The sequence below is a fragment of the Pteropus alecto genome, unplaced genomic scaffold, assembly GCF_000325575.1.
Source record: "Pteropus alecto unplaced genomic scaffold, ASM32557v1 scaffold821, whole genome shotgun sequence".
Lineage (NCBI taxonomy): Eukaryota > Metazoa > Chordata > Mammalia > Chiroptera > Pteropodidae > Pteropus > Pteropus alecto.
Genome location: NW_006431396.1, coordinates 320,643 through 338,027, shown reverse-complemented (window position 1 = coordinate 338,027; position 17,385 = coordinate 320,643). Strand labels below are relative to the sequence as shown.

The 17,385-nt window shown below is 38.9% G+C and overlaps 1 protein-coding gene across 1 annotated transcript; it reads right to left on the bottom strand.

Annotated features, from left to right (window-relative positions):
* Positions 1 to 1,961: 1,961 nt before the first annotated feature.
* On the bottom strand, positions 1,962 to 5,915 carry RAB39B (RAB39B, member RAS oncogene family). Its single transcript, XM_006905812.1, has 2 exons — positions 5,398 to 5,915; positions 1,962 to 2,463 (listed from the first exon to the last, which is right to left on the bottom strand). The coding sequence occupies exons 1-2, from the start codon at positions 5,610 to 5,612 to the stop codon at positions 2,037 to 2,039; spliced, it is 642 nt and encodes a 213-aa protein (XP_006905874.1). The 5' UTR covers positions 5,613 to 5,915; the 3' UTR covers positions 1,962 to 2,036.
* Between the last annotated feature and the right edge of the window lie 11,470 nt (positions 5,916 to 17,385).

The following is a 17,385-nucleotide window of genomic DNA, read 5'->3' as shown; positions in this document are numbered from 1 at the left end:
GTTTTTTGAACTGACAGAATCCAGTTAACTTTCATTTATCCACTGGATAATCTTGCTTTCAGAATCTTTTAAACATAATTAAGTATAGTAGTTGATAAACTTTGTGTTAACCCAATTTACCATCTTTTATTTGCCTTCTACAATCACAGAACTGTCAACTTAATTACTCCACCCAAGCCTGGTCATGTTAAACGAATGCAGAGATGATGATTGGTTCACTTGTAGTCGATGCTGCAGGTTGGTCCAAGGTGGTTTGTTTCCACAATTTTCATTATGTGGCTTCTTTATTCTGGCTGAAGTAAATTCCCAAACTTTCAAATTCAGTCACATTCACACTGAAGTTTAACACTATACCTCAAAGCAATTTGCCATTCTCAGGCTTTCCCATCACAACGACTGTGAGACCTGACTCTAATCAGAATCGTTTTCTTACTGTGAAAAGTATGGCTTTTGCCTAGCCGAACTGGCTACAATCCAAAAAATAATTTAAAGCATCACCTCTCTTCAAGAAGATAATGGAACCTTAAGCCAACCATTCCAATTTTCTGATGCAGTTGTCTGTCTGTTCACCTGAGAATTAAGAGCTGACTCTCTAGGGTAGACAGGAACCTAGTATAGGTATATGGCAAACCGGTGGCCAAGGTCATTATGAGGTGAATATTCCCATTGCTGTGTTTGGTTCCTTTCAATAATATGCTCATTGTGTTTCAGTGATAAGAACACTTCTAGCCCACACAGTTCTAATGTGTTTTCAGTTGTGCAATTTTTCACTTGTTTAAAGCCCTCTTGTCAATAATACCTGAATGGGCTTTACCTTTGATTCACCCCTAGGTTCCCTCAAGATTATAGTTGAGTTGTAATCAATAAGGAAACATATCCTAACATGTAGAGAACATTTATTTACAGTCATATCTCTTCCAAAGTGAACAAATTAATAACAGTTCATTCATATGACGGCAGGATAATGCAGTAAAACAAGAACTAGGAGTCACAGTCCTTCACCTTGGCCAAGTGAGTCTCCTGCCTCTTAGTTTACTTTTGTAAAATGGGGAAGAAAACCTCACAGGCCTGTTATGATCATCAAATAAGTAATTCAAGTGACTGTAACGTGTTTGCAAGGGTTATAGCGCCTCCTGTTGAGCGGGTACTCAGTACAGGCTTGATGAACAAGTGTTTGCCTCGGCAAACCCTGTGTTGCTACCATGATCTGAAGAGACAGGCACATTGTTTACTTCTAGATTGCAGTCGCCAATGCAGTGAAACCCCAGGCATGGTCAGAGGGAAAAGGGGGTATGGCGTTTGGGTTACTGTTTCTCTCTTCTACTTACAGGATGTTTCGCATGGGACAATTTCTTTCACATAGCTCGTTATTCTATCACAAGGGTGTACATTTTCCCCAATGTGATAATAACAGTGTGTAAATAGCTTCCCTTTTCATAGTCACACCATTTTTACTAGAACACCAGGCCTCGCAAGGGTCTTAGTAAATAGCTGGTTCATGCCCCTCATTTGACAGATGAGCTGATTAGAAGCTAATTGGTACTTTTTAACCAAACCCAGCACACACACTTCGTGTAGCATATTCTCACTGATTAAGTTGATCTCAGTCTTTTCTTAGTTTCGCTAATTGCTCCCAACGTGGTACTTTTTCCCCCTTACATATGTCTTTTATGTTTGCGACCTATGAAGGAGCTGAAATACCAAGAAATAGTTGTCTTGTCTGTGGGTATATTTTGGGGAGGCCTGGCTCCCCAAACCTCAAGCCCTTGACATGTGGTCCACAAATGGCACATGGAGCAGCCACTGCCCAGCATGAGCCACAAAACAGTGTCTGGCCCATGTCAGTAATTCAGTCCCTCGGTCACAGCACTCCCCCATCCACCTGCCCACAACCTATGAGAGTGCCCCTCGGGAAGGAGGCTCACTTGGTATCCAAAATGGAGGTTGAGTTCTCTTCAGTCACACAAGGATCATATTCATTTCCATCACTTTTAAGTTCAGGTGAGAGAGCACGTTTTGGAAATTAAAAAGGCTGACTAGCACAAACATCTCCTCTCTGATTTGACAACCTCTTCTGAGGAGTGAACCACATTTGGTACAAATCCACTCTTCACCCCTTCCCAGCCCTCCTGGATTGTAATATCCCCCCTTTTAACCAGCTCATATATGTCTCTTGTCAGGTCTGTGAAGGCTTTCTCCACATTAATGGCATCACGGGCCGATGTTTCAATGTACTTCATGCCATACGCAGCAGCCAGTTTCTCTGCCTCGTGGCGAGTCACTTGCCTCTGTGTATCCAGGTCACACTTGTGACCTACCAGAACAAATACAATTTGATAGGGCTGAACGTGTACTTTGGTTTCTTCTAACCACTCATGGACATTCTGGAAGGACCTGCGGTTGGTGATGTCAAATAAGAGAAGACCACCTACTGAGTTCCTGTAGTAGGCGCGAGTGATGGATCTAAAACACAAGAAAGAAGTAAAAAATAAAGGCCATGCCCAAACTGCTGTGCTTCAATGAACTCAGTGTAGTCTGAGTGTTTCTGGCTACTGACACAGTTCTTTAGCAAAAGTTATTATTTATTTATTTATTTATTTTTTAATAACATAATACATGCCATTCCATAACAATGATGACATGGACATTTTCAATTGGGCCATATTTTGAGATGGCGTCTTCTAGAAATGAATGCTCATGGACTCACAGGCATTTTCCCTCAGTTCAGGCAGAACCACAGCCAACTCTCCCACCCCCACATCTGAATAACTCAATGAGACTTCTTTTTCTGCAAAAGGAGATACCTAAGTCAGTTATCATAAGGCAAAATGAAATAATGTATGTTAAAGTTTTCTGTGACCTGGAGAGCTCATTACAGATTCCAGTAGTTGAAACAAAATTTAAAAAAAAATGAATTTATGATAATTGACAAATGCTCATAAGTACATGGGTATATGGAAATACACTCCTTTTTTTCCGTTTATCATTACCATGTTTGTCTTTCTATTACATTATTATTATTATTATTATTATTATTAATATTATTAATTTTAATCTAAAAGGTATCTTTAATCCCTTCTGAGGAGAAACACAATTTTGTTTTTTATTTTCTAGGCCATTGGGAATAAGAAAAAGAGAGATGATCTGCAAAGGCCTTGAGCAAAGTGCCTATCAGACATACTTCCTGACACACTTTAGAAAGGCTGAATAAGGAGCCACCAGCTGGGAAACCTGCCTAAATCACCAAGCTTCCCCTTAAAAAGACATGATTTATTTAAAGCATTGTAATTAGAATCTGTCTAAAACCTATTATACATTTGCTGTACTTCTTAAATAGAAGAAACCTCATCTACTTTAACTTCTTGATTTGAGGAGCTTCATTATCAATATGCATTATGGTACTTTGCTTAGAGTGTTTTAGAGCTTATTAGAGGGTGTAGAACTATTTGCTTCCACAATCACTTGCTTTAGACTACTGTTTTTTTTTTTTTAATCTATGTAGATTTTTAGGATTTCTGTTTTCTTGGATGAAGAAGAGAAAGAATGAGGGACTCTCGCACTTCTGTCTTTATACATTCTGTTTCTTCTCCCTGGGCTTTTCTTGCAATACTCATCTGCCTCATCTTCTCCAGGTAGCCTTCCTTCTTCTGTATATAGTATACATATAATTACAAATGAAAAGGTTTAGGGTAAATGGCCCAATGATAACAGAACTAACATTGTCTGGGGGATCAAAGTCCAAACTAGATGATGGTAAGACCAAAACTTAGGAAAGAGTTCAAGTCTTCAGAACTGGGCAAATCAGCCCTGGGGAATGAAGGCGTTTCTAATTCCTTTATGTTTGAACATTCATGGATAATAGTAAGTGTATCAGAAAATTCGACATGATCAAACAAAACTTTTGATTTGTGAACAGCTTGGCTGAGGACATCAATAAGCAAGCTGTAGATCCCATTCAAAACTAAAATACACTGTTATCTTAGGATTTAGAACGCGACAAAGCCCTTCCTAAGCACGACATAAGGCTACATAAAAATGAGAACCTTCTGTGCATCAAAAATTTTTCTTAGACTAAGTTCAAAGACGAATGACAAACTGGGAAAATATTTTACAACATACATGGCAGAAAAAGATTAATATTCCTAATGTAAAAAGAACTCTTACAAATCGATATCACCCAATAATAATAAGCAGTGAATATGAAAAAGGCTGTTGTTCACATAGATATTCCAAAAAACATAAAAGACACCTTTGTTCACTTATGAGAATCGCATTCACAAGTTCAAAGTGAACCTGTACAAGGATATTTGCCACAGTGTTGTTTGTGGCAGTGGGGAGCTGGAGACAACTTAAGTTTGTAGTTTTCTCTCTACCCCTCTTCGACTCCCTAACCAGTATCTGCTCAATTAGTGTTCAAAAGATAAGTGAATAAATGATCATAAGCATGGGCCATTGAGTCCTCTCGATCTACTTTCTGATGCTCTATGTGACTTTAGCTCAAACTGCTCTCTCAAAGTTTTCTGTGTACATTGCTCTCTCACATTTCTGTCTTTATATATTTGGTTTCCTCTCCCTGGGCTTTTCTTGCCATACTCATCAGTCCTCATCTCCAGGTAGCCTTCCCTCGTGTGTGTGTGTGTGTGTGTATTACAAATGAAAAGGAAAGGGCTGTAAGAGAAAGTTAAACCTGTTCATTGATTATTCATTATGTGCTCAGAGTTATAGTAGGCAGTGGGCATACAAATATAAACAAGGCACTCTTTTGTGTAACTGCCAGTTATCTATTTCTCCTATTATTCTAGCACAGAAGTTCTAAGAGGGAAGGGCCTGTGTCTGTTTTGTTTACATGGCATCCCCTTGTGTGAGTTTCCTCAGGAACAAGCCCCATGTCTGACATGTAGTGGATGATCACTGAATGTGTGCTGGTCGCAAGAAGGTATCAATCATCAGTATCTGGCTGTTTCATATGTCTGGGTGTATATTCATATGACATAATATATCTATATCTGTACCTATGTGTATCTCTATTTCTATCTATATATCATCTCTCTAGATCTGACGCTTATGTTGGGATGATCTGGGAATATTTTTAAAAGCATAGGGACTGACATTGATGAATTACAGTGATCAATTCCAGCTGGTTCGTTAGCCACCAAGGGGCAGGTTGGTGGAGTTGTGGTGCAAGCAATACGTATTATTGACCGGCCTTCCCTGCCAGGGCGCTTCTCTCCCTGCACAGAACTCCCGGCTAGCTGAAGGTGGGCTTAAGCAGAACCCCCCAGACATTCGGTAGCATCCTTAGGGGATGCGACCAGGACCAGGAAGTCCTCTTTTCCCAGAGGCTGTACAAGCTCCAAAGACCCTCCCACTGCTCACGGGCCCAGGCTGCCCTCTTACCTGAACCTCTCTTGACCCGCGGTATCCCAGATCTGGAGCTTGATGCGTTTTCCTGGCTCGATCTCCACCAGACGGGAGAAAAAATCCACCCCCACGGTGGGGTCCGAAACCTGGGCAAAGCGGCCCTCGGTGAAGCGGCGGATCAGACAGGACTTGCCCACCGTGGAATCCCCGATGACAATGAGCCGGAACTGGTACAGCCAGATGGCTTCCATGGCCGGGGCTTGGCAGGTCTCCTTGGCCCAAGCCGTGTGCGGCGAGAGTGGGCGTCCCGCCGAGGTCTCGCGGAGCGTGGCTCAGTCCGGATCTAGATCCGTCGCGAGGGCATCGCTTGCCTGGGAGCCCGAGGGGAGGTAGGCCCAGGCGCAGGGAGAGCTGAGGGATGGATGCTGCGCCCACAGAGGTGATGAAATGGCAGCAGCATCAGCACCACGCACTCTGACTCATCACTGACAACCGGGTTACTGTAATCCCCCGCGTAGACGCGACGCCCGGAGCCGCCGTACTGTCTATAAGAGGAGCGCACACAGAAACGGCTGACAACCTCTCCTTTCCTTCCTAATTCCTGCGCCCACCCTCTCTTCTTAATTAAAAAATGTTATCTATCTTTCAAATTGCAAAAGTAATGCCCTTTCATTTACTCGGGAAACAATACAAAAATGTACACCAAAAAGAAAGCCCATAATTATCTGTCCCTCTCCCTCCCCAAGATATTAACATGACAGCTTGCTATATATTCTTCCACTTGGATTTCCATGAAAATATACATGTATATATATGTATACATATATGCATATACACCTATACATATATACATGCATAATAAAACATATATGCATACATATACACATTTATTGCCTTTCGGTTTTACAAAAATTGGATCAAATTGGACCATTACTCTGACACTCAATTTTTGCATTTAACGAAGTATCACAGACATCTCTCCATTTCCAACCATCCTTCCTTTGCCATGACAATGCTGCAATAAACCTTTTCTTATGTGTAGTCAAGCATACATTATTTACATGAGATAAGTTCTTAGAAGTCATCTTAGGAATTTAGAGTACGACCATTTTAAATGTAATGGACATAGGTATTATAGGCAATTTGCAAAAATATTTACCAATCTGAGTTCTGGTCAGCAATTTGTGAAAAGATCAAGCATTGTATGTTATATTGTTTCGTAATTCTTGCCAATCTGATGTGGTTAAGTAAAAAGGCGTCTCTGCTTTATTTTACATGTTCCTGACTACTAATTAGGCCAACTCCATGTCTGGTGCATTGGCCATTTGCATTTCCTCTTCTGGGAAGCGCCTCTTCAAATCCTTTGTATTTTTTTATATGTAATCTTTTATAATTGCTTTACTCATTTTTGTTTTTTAAAACAGCTTTATTGATATGTAATTCACATACCATATAATTCACTCACTTGAAGTGTACCATTCAATGATTTTTAGTGTAGTCATAGAGTTGTGCAGCCATTACCATAAATTTAAAATATTTTCATCACCTCAAAAATAAGCTCCTTCCTTTTAGCCAACATTCCTGTCCCTCTTGCCTCCTAGATCCAGGCAAGCACTAATCTACTTTCTGTCTCCATATTTCCCTATTCTGGACAGTTGATATAAATGGAATCATACAATATGTGGACTTTTGTGTATGACTTCTTTCACTTACCACAATGTTTTCAAGATTCATCCATGTTGTAACATGAATCAGTACCTTATTCCTTTTCGTGGTTAAGTAATAGTCCACTGTGTGGATAGACAACATTTTATTTATCTAGTCATCAAGATGGTGGACATTTGGGTTGTATCTAACTTTTGTCTATTCCGAATACTGCTGTTATGAATCATTGTGTACAAGTTTTTGTTTGGACATGTGCTTTGAACTCTTAGGTTTAAACAGAGTGTATGAAGTTTCCAGTTTTAACATATTTTCTCCAATACTTGTTATTTTCTGACTTTTTGATTCTAGAAATCCTACTGGATATGAAGTGGTATCTCATTGTGGTTTTTATTTGAATTCCCCCGATGACTAATGACAATGTGAATATTTTCACATTCTTATTGGCCATTTGTATTACCTTCTTTGGAGAAATGTAGTCTCAGACCCTTTGCTCAGTTTGAAACTGTATTATTTGTCTTTTTATTACAGAGCTGTAAGAGTTCTTTATATATTCTAGGTATATGTCCCTTATCAGATATATGATTTGTAAATATTTACTCCCATTCTGTATTTTTTTTTTTGCATTTTCTTGAGGGTGTTCTTTGAAGCACAAAGTTGTAAATTTTGATGTAGTAGAAATTATCTATTTTTTTTCTTTCGTTGCTTGCGCTTCTGGTGTCGTGTCTAAGACTACTTTGCTAAATCCAAGGTTGTGACAATTTACTCTATACTTTCTTCTATGGGTTATGTAGTTTTAGCTTATACATTTAGGTCTATTTTCTATTTTTAGTTAATTTTTATATATGCTGTGAGGTAGGGTTCCAACTTCATTCTTTTGCGTGTGGATATCTGGTTGTCCAAGCACCATTTGTTGGAGAGATTATTCTTTCCCCATTGAATGATTTTGGCCCCCTTTTTGAAAATCTGTTGACCATAGACTATGAGTTTATTTCTGGACTCTCAATTGTATTTAATTGGTCTATATGTCTAGTCTTATGCCAGTACCACATTGTCTTGATTGTTGTAGCTTTGTAGTAAGTTTTGAAATCAGGAAGTGTGAGTCCTTCTGCTGTGTTCTTTTCAAAGATTGTTTTGGTTATGTGAGGCTCCTTTCAATTTCATATGAATTTTAAAATCAGCTTGTCTTTTTGCAAATAAGGCAGCTGGGATGTTGACTGGGATTTTATTGAATTTGGAGATCAATTTGGGGACTATCGCCATCTTAACAAAATTAATCGTTTCAATCCTTGAACATAGGCTATCTTTCCATATATTTAGATCTTTTAAATTTCTTTCAACAATGTTTTGTAGTTTTCAGTTTACAAGTCTTAACACTTCTTTGGCTAAGTTATTCCTAAGTATTTTATTCTTTTTGATGCCATTGTGAATGGAATTGTTTTTTTAATTTCATTTTTTGGATTATTCATTGCAAGTGTATAAAATACTATTGATTTTTTTATTGATTTATATTTTCCAACCCGCTAAACTCATTTTTAGTCTTTTGAAGAACAGTTTCTGAGGTTTATGCTTGATATTTGTTTTGACCCCAGAAAGGCTCCTCAAAACTCTTACTCCTGGTTCTCTCTTTCCAGCTACCTGGCCTATAGTCTGTACTCTCATTAAATTTGTGAGTCCCCTAACCAGGACCTTTCACTACAAACTCCACTGTTTTTGAAAGTGTCCTTAGGTTTGAGCTTCTCCATGCTCTATTGTAAATAAAATCATTTCCTTTGGAAAGATATTAGGAGCTATTTTTTTTATGGTCTGCTTCTTCCTCTAGGCAAAATATCTGAGCCAAGACTCTGGAGCTGGGGTTAGGGACAATGGCAAGCTTATTTCTGAGTGACACCGCTGATCGAGGCGGGAGTTGAACACTCAGTGGGGAACATCAGCCTGAAATGGAATCACCACCTCATGAGCCAGGGAAAGGGCATGGTGATCAGCACATTGCACCTAAGGTAGAGTTTCTGTCGCACAAGTGGGGGCTGGGTGAAAGCAGGTAACATTTACTTCTCAACTGCATTTGCCTGGGACTCAGCCTTAACAACACATAGCTGGAGGAAGAATGAGAAATGTTGACATACTGCTTTCCTCAGGAAGAAAGCTCTCTGATTGGGAGTTGAGAGGAGAGGGACCTGCAGAAATCTGGAGTGTAGTCTGTACCTTGCTGAGTGGGGAGGGAAAACGGAGGGAGTGAACTTGGTTCAAATCCTACAGACTCTTGCTTTATAAAATTTTTGTAGATTTTCTTGATAGTTGTTCCTTCATTCGCCGTTTGCAATAGATCTTCATGGCACATATTCTAAAAGTTAAAAATATCTAAGAACATTTTAATGTATTACACCCTCGAAAAATATACTGTGACTTGTTTATAGATTTTCATTTTTTCCTCTTGGCAGCTACTGTGGCTAATTTCAAATATGTTCATCACTACAAATAGCTTTTTCTTTTCACAATTAAAAGTGACACAAATTAATTTCATAATTGCTGTTTCCACATCTCTTCAAAAAAACAGGACTACTAAGAAGAGTTCAAGCTATTGTCGATGTTCTGTTCTTTTCATTTTTTTTTAGGTTGAGAATCTACCAAAAAACTGTGCTAAAAATACTGGGAATTTTTTTTCTCCCTTGAGTGTGGTTGTTAGTTATTTGAAGTATACAGCGGTTCTCCTTTATCCAAAATTTTACTGTCTGTGATTTCAGCTTCCTGGGGTCAACTGTGATCTGAAAATATTAAATAGAAAATTTCAGAAATAAACAATTGTAAGTTTTACATTGTGCACCATTCTGAGTAGTGTGATGAAATCTTTCACCATCCCGCTCTGTCCCGCCTGGGATGTGAATCATTCCTTTGTCCAATGTACACACACTGTATCCACTACCCACCCATTAGTCTTGGTTGTCAGATCTACTGTCATCGTATCGCAGTGCTTGTGTTCAAGTCACCCTAATTGTACTTATAATGGCCCCAAAGTGCAAGAGTAATGAAGTTGGCAATTCAGATGTGCCAAAGAGAAGCTGTGTGATTGTTCAATTTTATTATTAGTTATTGTTGTTACTCTTTTACTGTACCTAACCTACAAATAAAGCTTTATAATAAGTATGTATATGTGTATAGGAAAAAACATTATATATATAGGGTTCAGTACTATCCGTGATTTCAGGCATCCGGTGGAGGTCATGGACATATCCTCTATGGATAAAGGGGGGAAAACTGTAGTTGGATTCATTTGTTTCATTTCATTTGGTTTTAGGATTATTATTCTCCTCTCTTTGTTGATTTTATTTTACCTTTTTAATATGTAGAACATTAGCATGATTATAAAAAGTCAATACTATACAAAAATAAATACACAGGAATGATAAAGTTTCGTCCTTTCCCCACTCTTTCGCCCCTTGTAGGTAGCCAATTTCATTTGTTTCTAGTTTAATTTTCTGTGTTTCTGTGTAGAAATAAGCAGATATGCATGTTCTATTATTTCCCTTCATTTCTTACATAAAATTAGAATAATATAAAATCTTCTTCTTCTTTTTAACTTAATGATAAACATATTCTAGAAATCACATTTTAATTTATGAGATTTTCCTCATTAATTTTCACAACCGTCTAGTACTCCACTGTGTGGATATGCCATAGTTTGCTCAACAACACTCCTATGTATTGGCATTTAAGTTGTTTCTAATATTTCACAATTATAAACAATGCTGCAATTAATAATCATGTGTCTATGTGCTTTCATATTGTTAAAAGTATATCTCGAGGTAAATTCAAAAAATGAGATTGCTGAGTCAAAATGTAAGTACATTATATAAAGCTACTGCCAAATTACCCTCCAAAAATGTTGTACCAGTTTTCATTCCCACCAGCAACACGAGAGATGGTGAGAAATGGTATCTCAGTGTTGTTTTAATTTTTATTTCCATAATATTTCTCTAATTATAAGATATATATGTATATAGATACACTTATATCTATGTCTGTACTATATATCTATATCTATCTCTCTATATATCTCTCCTTCTCTATCTCTATCTCTATCTCTGTCTCTGTCTCTATCTCCATCTCTATCTAAACTGAGGGAGAAAGGATCAAAATCCCAAATGGAAAGATATGTAAAAGACATAAATATATATATATAAATTATACATTAGCGATATTGGCCATTAATGTACAATGTATGTTGTAGATATTCTTTCTCAGTTTGTTAATTGTCTTTTTACTTTATGGTGGGTTTATTTTACCATGTAAAAGGTTTTTAATTTTTAAAAATTTTTACAAAGTCAAATTTACCAATTTTTCTTTTATTGCATCTGGTTTTAAGTCATAATTAGAAACTCTTTCACTGCACTAGGCCTAAGGAGAAATATTTTCACGGTTTCTCCTAATACTTGTATAGTTACATTTTAAAAGATATTTGAATCATTAAATATTTGGAGTTATTTTCGTGCATGATGTGAGATATAGGTCTACTTTATCTTTTTCTAAATAGCTTTCCGGTTATCCCAGCACCATTTATTAAAATGTCTATCTTTTCTCTAGAGATTTGAAATGCCATTTTTGTCTTATACTAAATTTTTATATGCATTCGAATCTATTTTTCATCATTATATTCACATACCAGGTCTGCTTGTCTATTTGTGCACCACATGGTTTTACTTAAAGACACTTTATTGTATGTTTTAATATCTGGTAAGTCTACTTTCCCTAGTTTTTCTTTTTTAGTGTTTTCCTGTTTGTTTTACCATACGAACTTAGTATCGATACATCTAGCTCCATAAAAAAACTTGTTACCACTTTTTAATATTTTTAATTTTTTAAAATTTTTTAATTGCAGTTGGTGTACGATATTATATTAGTTTCAGGTGTACAATATAGTGATTAGATTTCTATATAACTCACAAAGTGATCACCCTGATAAATCCAGTACCCATCTGACACCATACTTAGTTATTATAATATTATCGACTATAATTCTTATGCTGTACTTTACATCCCCATAACTATATTGTAACTACCAATTTGTACTTCTTAATCCTTTCACCTTTTCAACCACTCCTTACCCCCTTCCCATCTGGCAACAATCAAAATGTTCCCTGTATCTATGAGTTTGTTTGTTTGTTTATTTTTTTCTTTAGATTCCATGTGTAAGTGAAATTATATGGCATTTGTTTTTCTCTGTCTGACTTTGCTCAGCACAATACTCTCTAAGTCCATCCACGTTGTTGCAGATGGCAACATTTCATTCTTTTTTTTTATGACTGAGTAATATTCTCTAGTATATATGTACCACCTCTTCTTTATGCATTCATCCATTGATGGACATCCAGGTATCCTCCATATCTTGGCTATTGTAAATAATGCTGCAATAAACATATGAATGCACATGTCCCTTCAAAGTAGTATTAGGGTTTCTTTGGAAACCACCATCTTTTTTTGTTTGTTTGTTTCCATTTTTATGAAATCTTTTTTCATCCCTTTACTTTCAGTCTGTGTGTGTCTTTTGATCTAAAGTGAGTCTCTTGGAGGCAGCATATGTAAGGGTCTTGTTTTCTTATCTATTAAGCCACACTTTCTTTTAATTGGAGAATTAACCATTTACATTTAAAATAATTGTTGATAGATATGTAGTTATTGCCATTTTATTATTCATATTTTTGATCCTTTTTTCTTTCTTCTTTTTCTTAAAGAAGTCCTTTCAACATTTCCTGTAATACTGGTTTGGTGATGATGAACTCCTTTAGCTTTTTCTTATCTTGAAGTTCTTTATCTGTCCTTGATAGGTAGAGTCATCTTGGTTGTAGTTCTTTGCTTTTCATCACTTTGAATATTTCCTGTCAGTCCTTTCTGGCCTGCAAAGTTTCTGTTGAGAAATCAGCTGACCGTCATATGGGAGCTCCTTTGTAGGTAACTAGCTGCCTTTCTCTTGCCGCTTTTAAGATTCTTTCTTTGTCTTTAACCTTTGACATTTTAATGATGATGTGTCTTGGTGTGGGCCTCTTTGGATTTATATTGTTTGGGACTCTCTCTACTTCCTGGGGTTGTAGGTCTTTCCTTTACCAGGTTAGGGAAGTTTTCTGTCATTATTTCTTCCAATAGGTTCTCAATCCCTTGTTCATTCTTCTCTTTCTGTTTCCCCTATGATGCAAATGTTGGTACACTTGATGTTGTTTCAGGGGCCCCTTAAACTATCCTCATTTTTTTTTTTTGGATTCTCTTTTCTTGTTGCTGTTCTGATTGGGTGTTTCTGCTACCTTATCTTCTAAATCGATGATTCAACCTTGTGCTTCATCTAATCTACTGTTGATTCCTCGTTATGTATTCTTCATTTCAGTTATTGTATTCTTCATTTCTGACTAGTTCTTTTATATTTTATATCTCCATTTTTATGTTTTCTATATTTTTGTTTAAGTTCTCACTGAGTTTGTCTACTCTTCCCCTGAGTTCATTGAGCATTCTTACAACCAGTGTTTTGAACTCTGCATCTGGTAGATTGCTTGTCTCTATTTTGTTGAGTTATTTTTCTGGAGCTTTGTTCTTCTCTTTCATTTGAGACATGTTTCTTTGTCTTCCTGTTTTGGCTGCCCCCCTCCATGTCTGTTTCTATGTATTAGGTAGGGCTGCTATGTCTCCTGGTCTTAGTGGAATGGCCTTATGTAGTAGGTGTGCTGTGGCCCAGTGGCACAGTCTCCCTTGTCACCTGAGCCAGGTGCTCCAGGTGTGTCCCTTGTATGAGTTGTGTGTACCCTCTTGTTGTAGTTGAGCCTTGCTTCTGTTTACATGTCAGTGGATGGGATTGACCTTTGGGCTGACTGGTTGTGAGGGCTGGCCAGTGACTACAGTGGAGGAGCTGTTGTGCAGGGGCTGACCCTATGAAGTAGGATTTTCTTTAACAGGACTCTGGTGCCTGTCTAGTCTGCCCTTTGGGTGTGTCGTCCTCTCGTGTGGTCCTGGTGATACTCCAGCTTAGACCAAAGCTGGCCACTTGGCATGCTGGCCTGGGCCTCCTAGGAGAGGCTCCACTGCAGGCCAAGTTAGGCCACAGCCTGTGCCCTGACTGGGGCCACCTGGCATGAGCCGCCAAACAACCTACAGATGGCCACCACCATCGCTGGGCTTGAATGTGCTCAAAAGGCTAAGCCACAAACTGAGACTGGCTCCATTAGTGCCGGGCTTGGGGCTGCTCAGCAAGAGGTATGGGGCATGCTGAGGCTAGATGCTGCTTTTTTGGGTTTGGTGCGCCTTTGAGAGATTTTAGGAAAGTCTGCAGCATAAGCCAAGACAGGTATCTTATATGGAAAATCCACTGGAAGCGGCTTGCGTGGACCCGGAAGTTGGGAGAGATGGGATCTCAGAGAATCACCTGGGTGGGGCAATCATGTTAGCCAGGTTGGTGAAGACTCAAATATGGCGGCTGCCTGTGTCTGCAAGCCAAGAGAGGGCAGGGCTCAACAAAGGAACTATGGCTTCTGCCAGCACTTCTGTCTGTGAGGAAGCCGCCCCTCTAGCCCTCGCTCTGAAGCCAGACAACTCAGTTCCTTCCTGTATGTCCTTGGCACCTTTCAAGTGGCTTTCCCAGTGCTGGAGCCCAAAGTGAGTAAGTTTATGCGCGGGCCCTTAAGAAGAAAGTCTGAAACTCTGGCAGCCCTCTGTCTCACTCAGCCACAGTCTCTGCTGGTTTTCACAGCCAGAAGTTGTGAGCACTTCTCTTCTTGGCACTGGAGCCTTGGGCTGGGGAGTCTGGTGTGCGGCTGGGACCCTTCGCTCTGCCAGTGGAGCCTCTGTAGCCAAGATAGTCCTCCCTATTCTCAACTGCCAGAAGTGAGTCTAGAATCAATCTATTTCATGTTTCTGCTCCTCTTACCAATCTTGAGTTGGCCTCCTCTGTGTGTCCCCAGTTGTAGGACTTCTGTTCAGCTAGATTTCAGATGATTCTCAATGGTGGTTGATCTATAGGTTAGTTATAATTGAGATGTATTCGTGATTGAGGCAAGCACAGTTTCCTTACTTTGCCATCTTGACCGGAACTTTTGCTGGCACTTTTATTGGGGTTGCAATATGTTTATAAATTACTTTATGGAGAACTGATATCTTTATGGATTTTCATTTATGTCTTTCAGGAGTGTTTACGCTTTTTCTAATATAAGTTTGAACATTTCTTGTTGCTTATTCCTAAATATTTCTTCTTCTTTGCTGCTATTATAAATGGGGTTTTCTCTACCATCATGTCCTCTAACAAGTTATTGTTTATATATATGAAAGCTATTGATTTTTCTGTTACTGCTTCTTTACTGAACTCTGATTTTTAGGTAGTTTTATTATTATTTCTCTAGAGGCTGGCAATTCTGCAGAGGCTGGTAATCTTTTGCAAAGAACTAGAGAGTATTTTAAACTTGATGGGCCAAGAGGCAAAATTGAGAATATTATAAAGATATCTATATAATCAGAGAACAAAAGAACTCCACAAAATTTGTATCGATGAAATTCAAAATATAATAATTAAATACATTTTTTTTTTTTGTAATACAGATACTAATTTGTAGACTACAATTCTTTTTTGGGATAACATTTTGCTTAAGTAAGGTTCAAAGTTAGTGTTCCTTACCATCAAAATTGATTCAAATGTTCATCTGTGAATGCTTATTTGTAACGAGATTTTATATATTTAGTTTTTGAATATATCTTTTTAAACAATAGGTACTGTCAAATATTGACATCAATCTATGGACATATAATTTTTAAAAAATTTAAACTGTTTATTATGGAAGAATTTTAGATTTATGGAAAAATTGCAAAACCAGTGCAGAGAGTTCTGTATCCCCCAATCCAGGTTTTTTTTTTTTTTTTTGGTTAACATCTTATACAACACTGGTACATTTGTAAAAACTAAGGAAACAACATTGATACATTACTGATAACTGAACTTCATACTTTATTCAAATTTCACTATTTTTTCCTAATTTCCCTTTTCTTTTTCAGTATCCCATTTAGGATACCACATTACATTTAGTCATCATGTCTCCTTAGCCTCCTCTGGTTTGCGACAGTTTCTCTGTTGTTGTTGATGACATAGAGAGTTTTGAAGAGTAATGATAAGGGATTTTGTAGAATAGTTTTCAATTGAGATCTGTTTGGTGTTATTCTCATGCTTACAACTGGTTAGAATTGGACTGGGCTATAGATTTTTGATAGGAAGATCACAGAGGTAAAGTGCTCTTTTTATCACATCATATTAAGGATGCCTGCTATCGACATGACCTGTCTCTTTTGAAGCTGACCTTTATCAGGGGCTTTCTACATTAGTGAAATTTCTAGGGGCCCAGTATTGTTGGGCATGTTGAGATATCCCTTCTAATGTGAAGAATAAGTTGTTACATTGAGCCTCTCCTATAACCAAGAAGAAAAAAAAAAAAGAGGCACAATGCCAGTGGGCCTCTTTGGATTTTGGAGGCAACATATTCCTCATTTGGGTGGTCATTCTGGTCCATTTCCAAGTGGTTTTGAGTGGGGCCCAGGACAAGAGAATGCTTTGCAACAGGTCCAGGCTGCTATGCAAAATTCTCTGCTGCTCGGATCATATCATCCAGCAGATCCTATGGTGCCTGATTTGTCAGTGGCTGAAAAGGATGCATTTTGAAGCCTTTGACAGATACTATAGGTGAATCGCAGCCCGGGCCCTTAGAATTTTAGAGTAAGGCCCTGCCATCGTCCATGGATAACTACTCTCATTTTGAGAAACAGCTCTTGGCCTGCTACTGGGCCTCAATGGAGACTGAATGAACACTTGACCAAGGGCGACCAAGTCATCAGACAACCCCAGCTGCCCATCACGAACTGGGTGTTATTTGACACACCAAACCTCTTTTTTTCCCCATAAAGTTGGGTATGCGCAGCAGCACAGTCCATTATCAAATGGAAGTGGAATATATGAGATTGGGCCTGAGCAGGTGGGGGGTGGGGACCCGGTTCGTGAGCTGCACTGCCTCCCGTTACTAATGGCTTCTGGCTCCTCGGTGCTGCTGCACGCATCTCGGCATCTCGGCATCTCGGCATCTCGGCATCTCCGCCGCCTTTACCGGGCTCTGCCCCCGTGGGTGGGGGAAGGGAGGCAGGTCCCCAAGTCCACAGCGCTGCCTCCTCGTTAGTAGTGGCTGCTGGGACCGCCGTGCTGTTTAACGCGTCTCAGCTGCTGCTACCGGTTCCGCCGCGACGCGGGCTGCGGGGAGCCAGCTTGCCAGGGCGCGTCTGCGCGTCTGCCCCTCTCAGCACCCAGGCGACAGGGCCAGTGCTGCAGCCCGTCTCCTCCCCCGCCGCCGCCGCGTT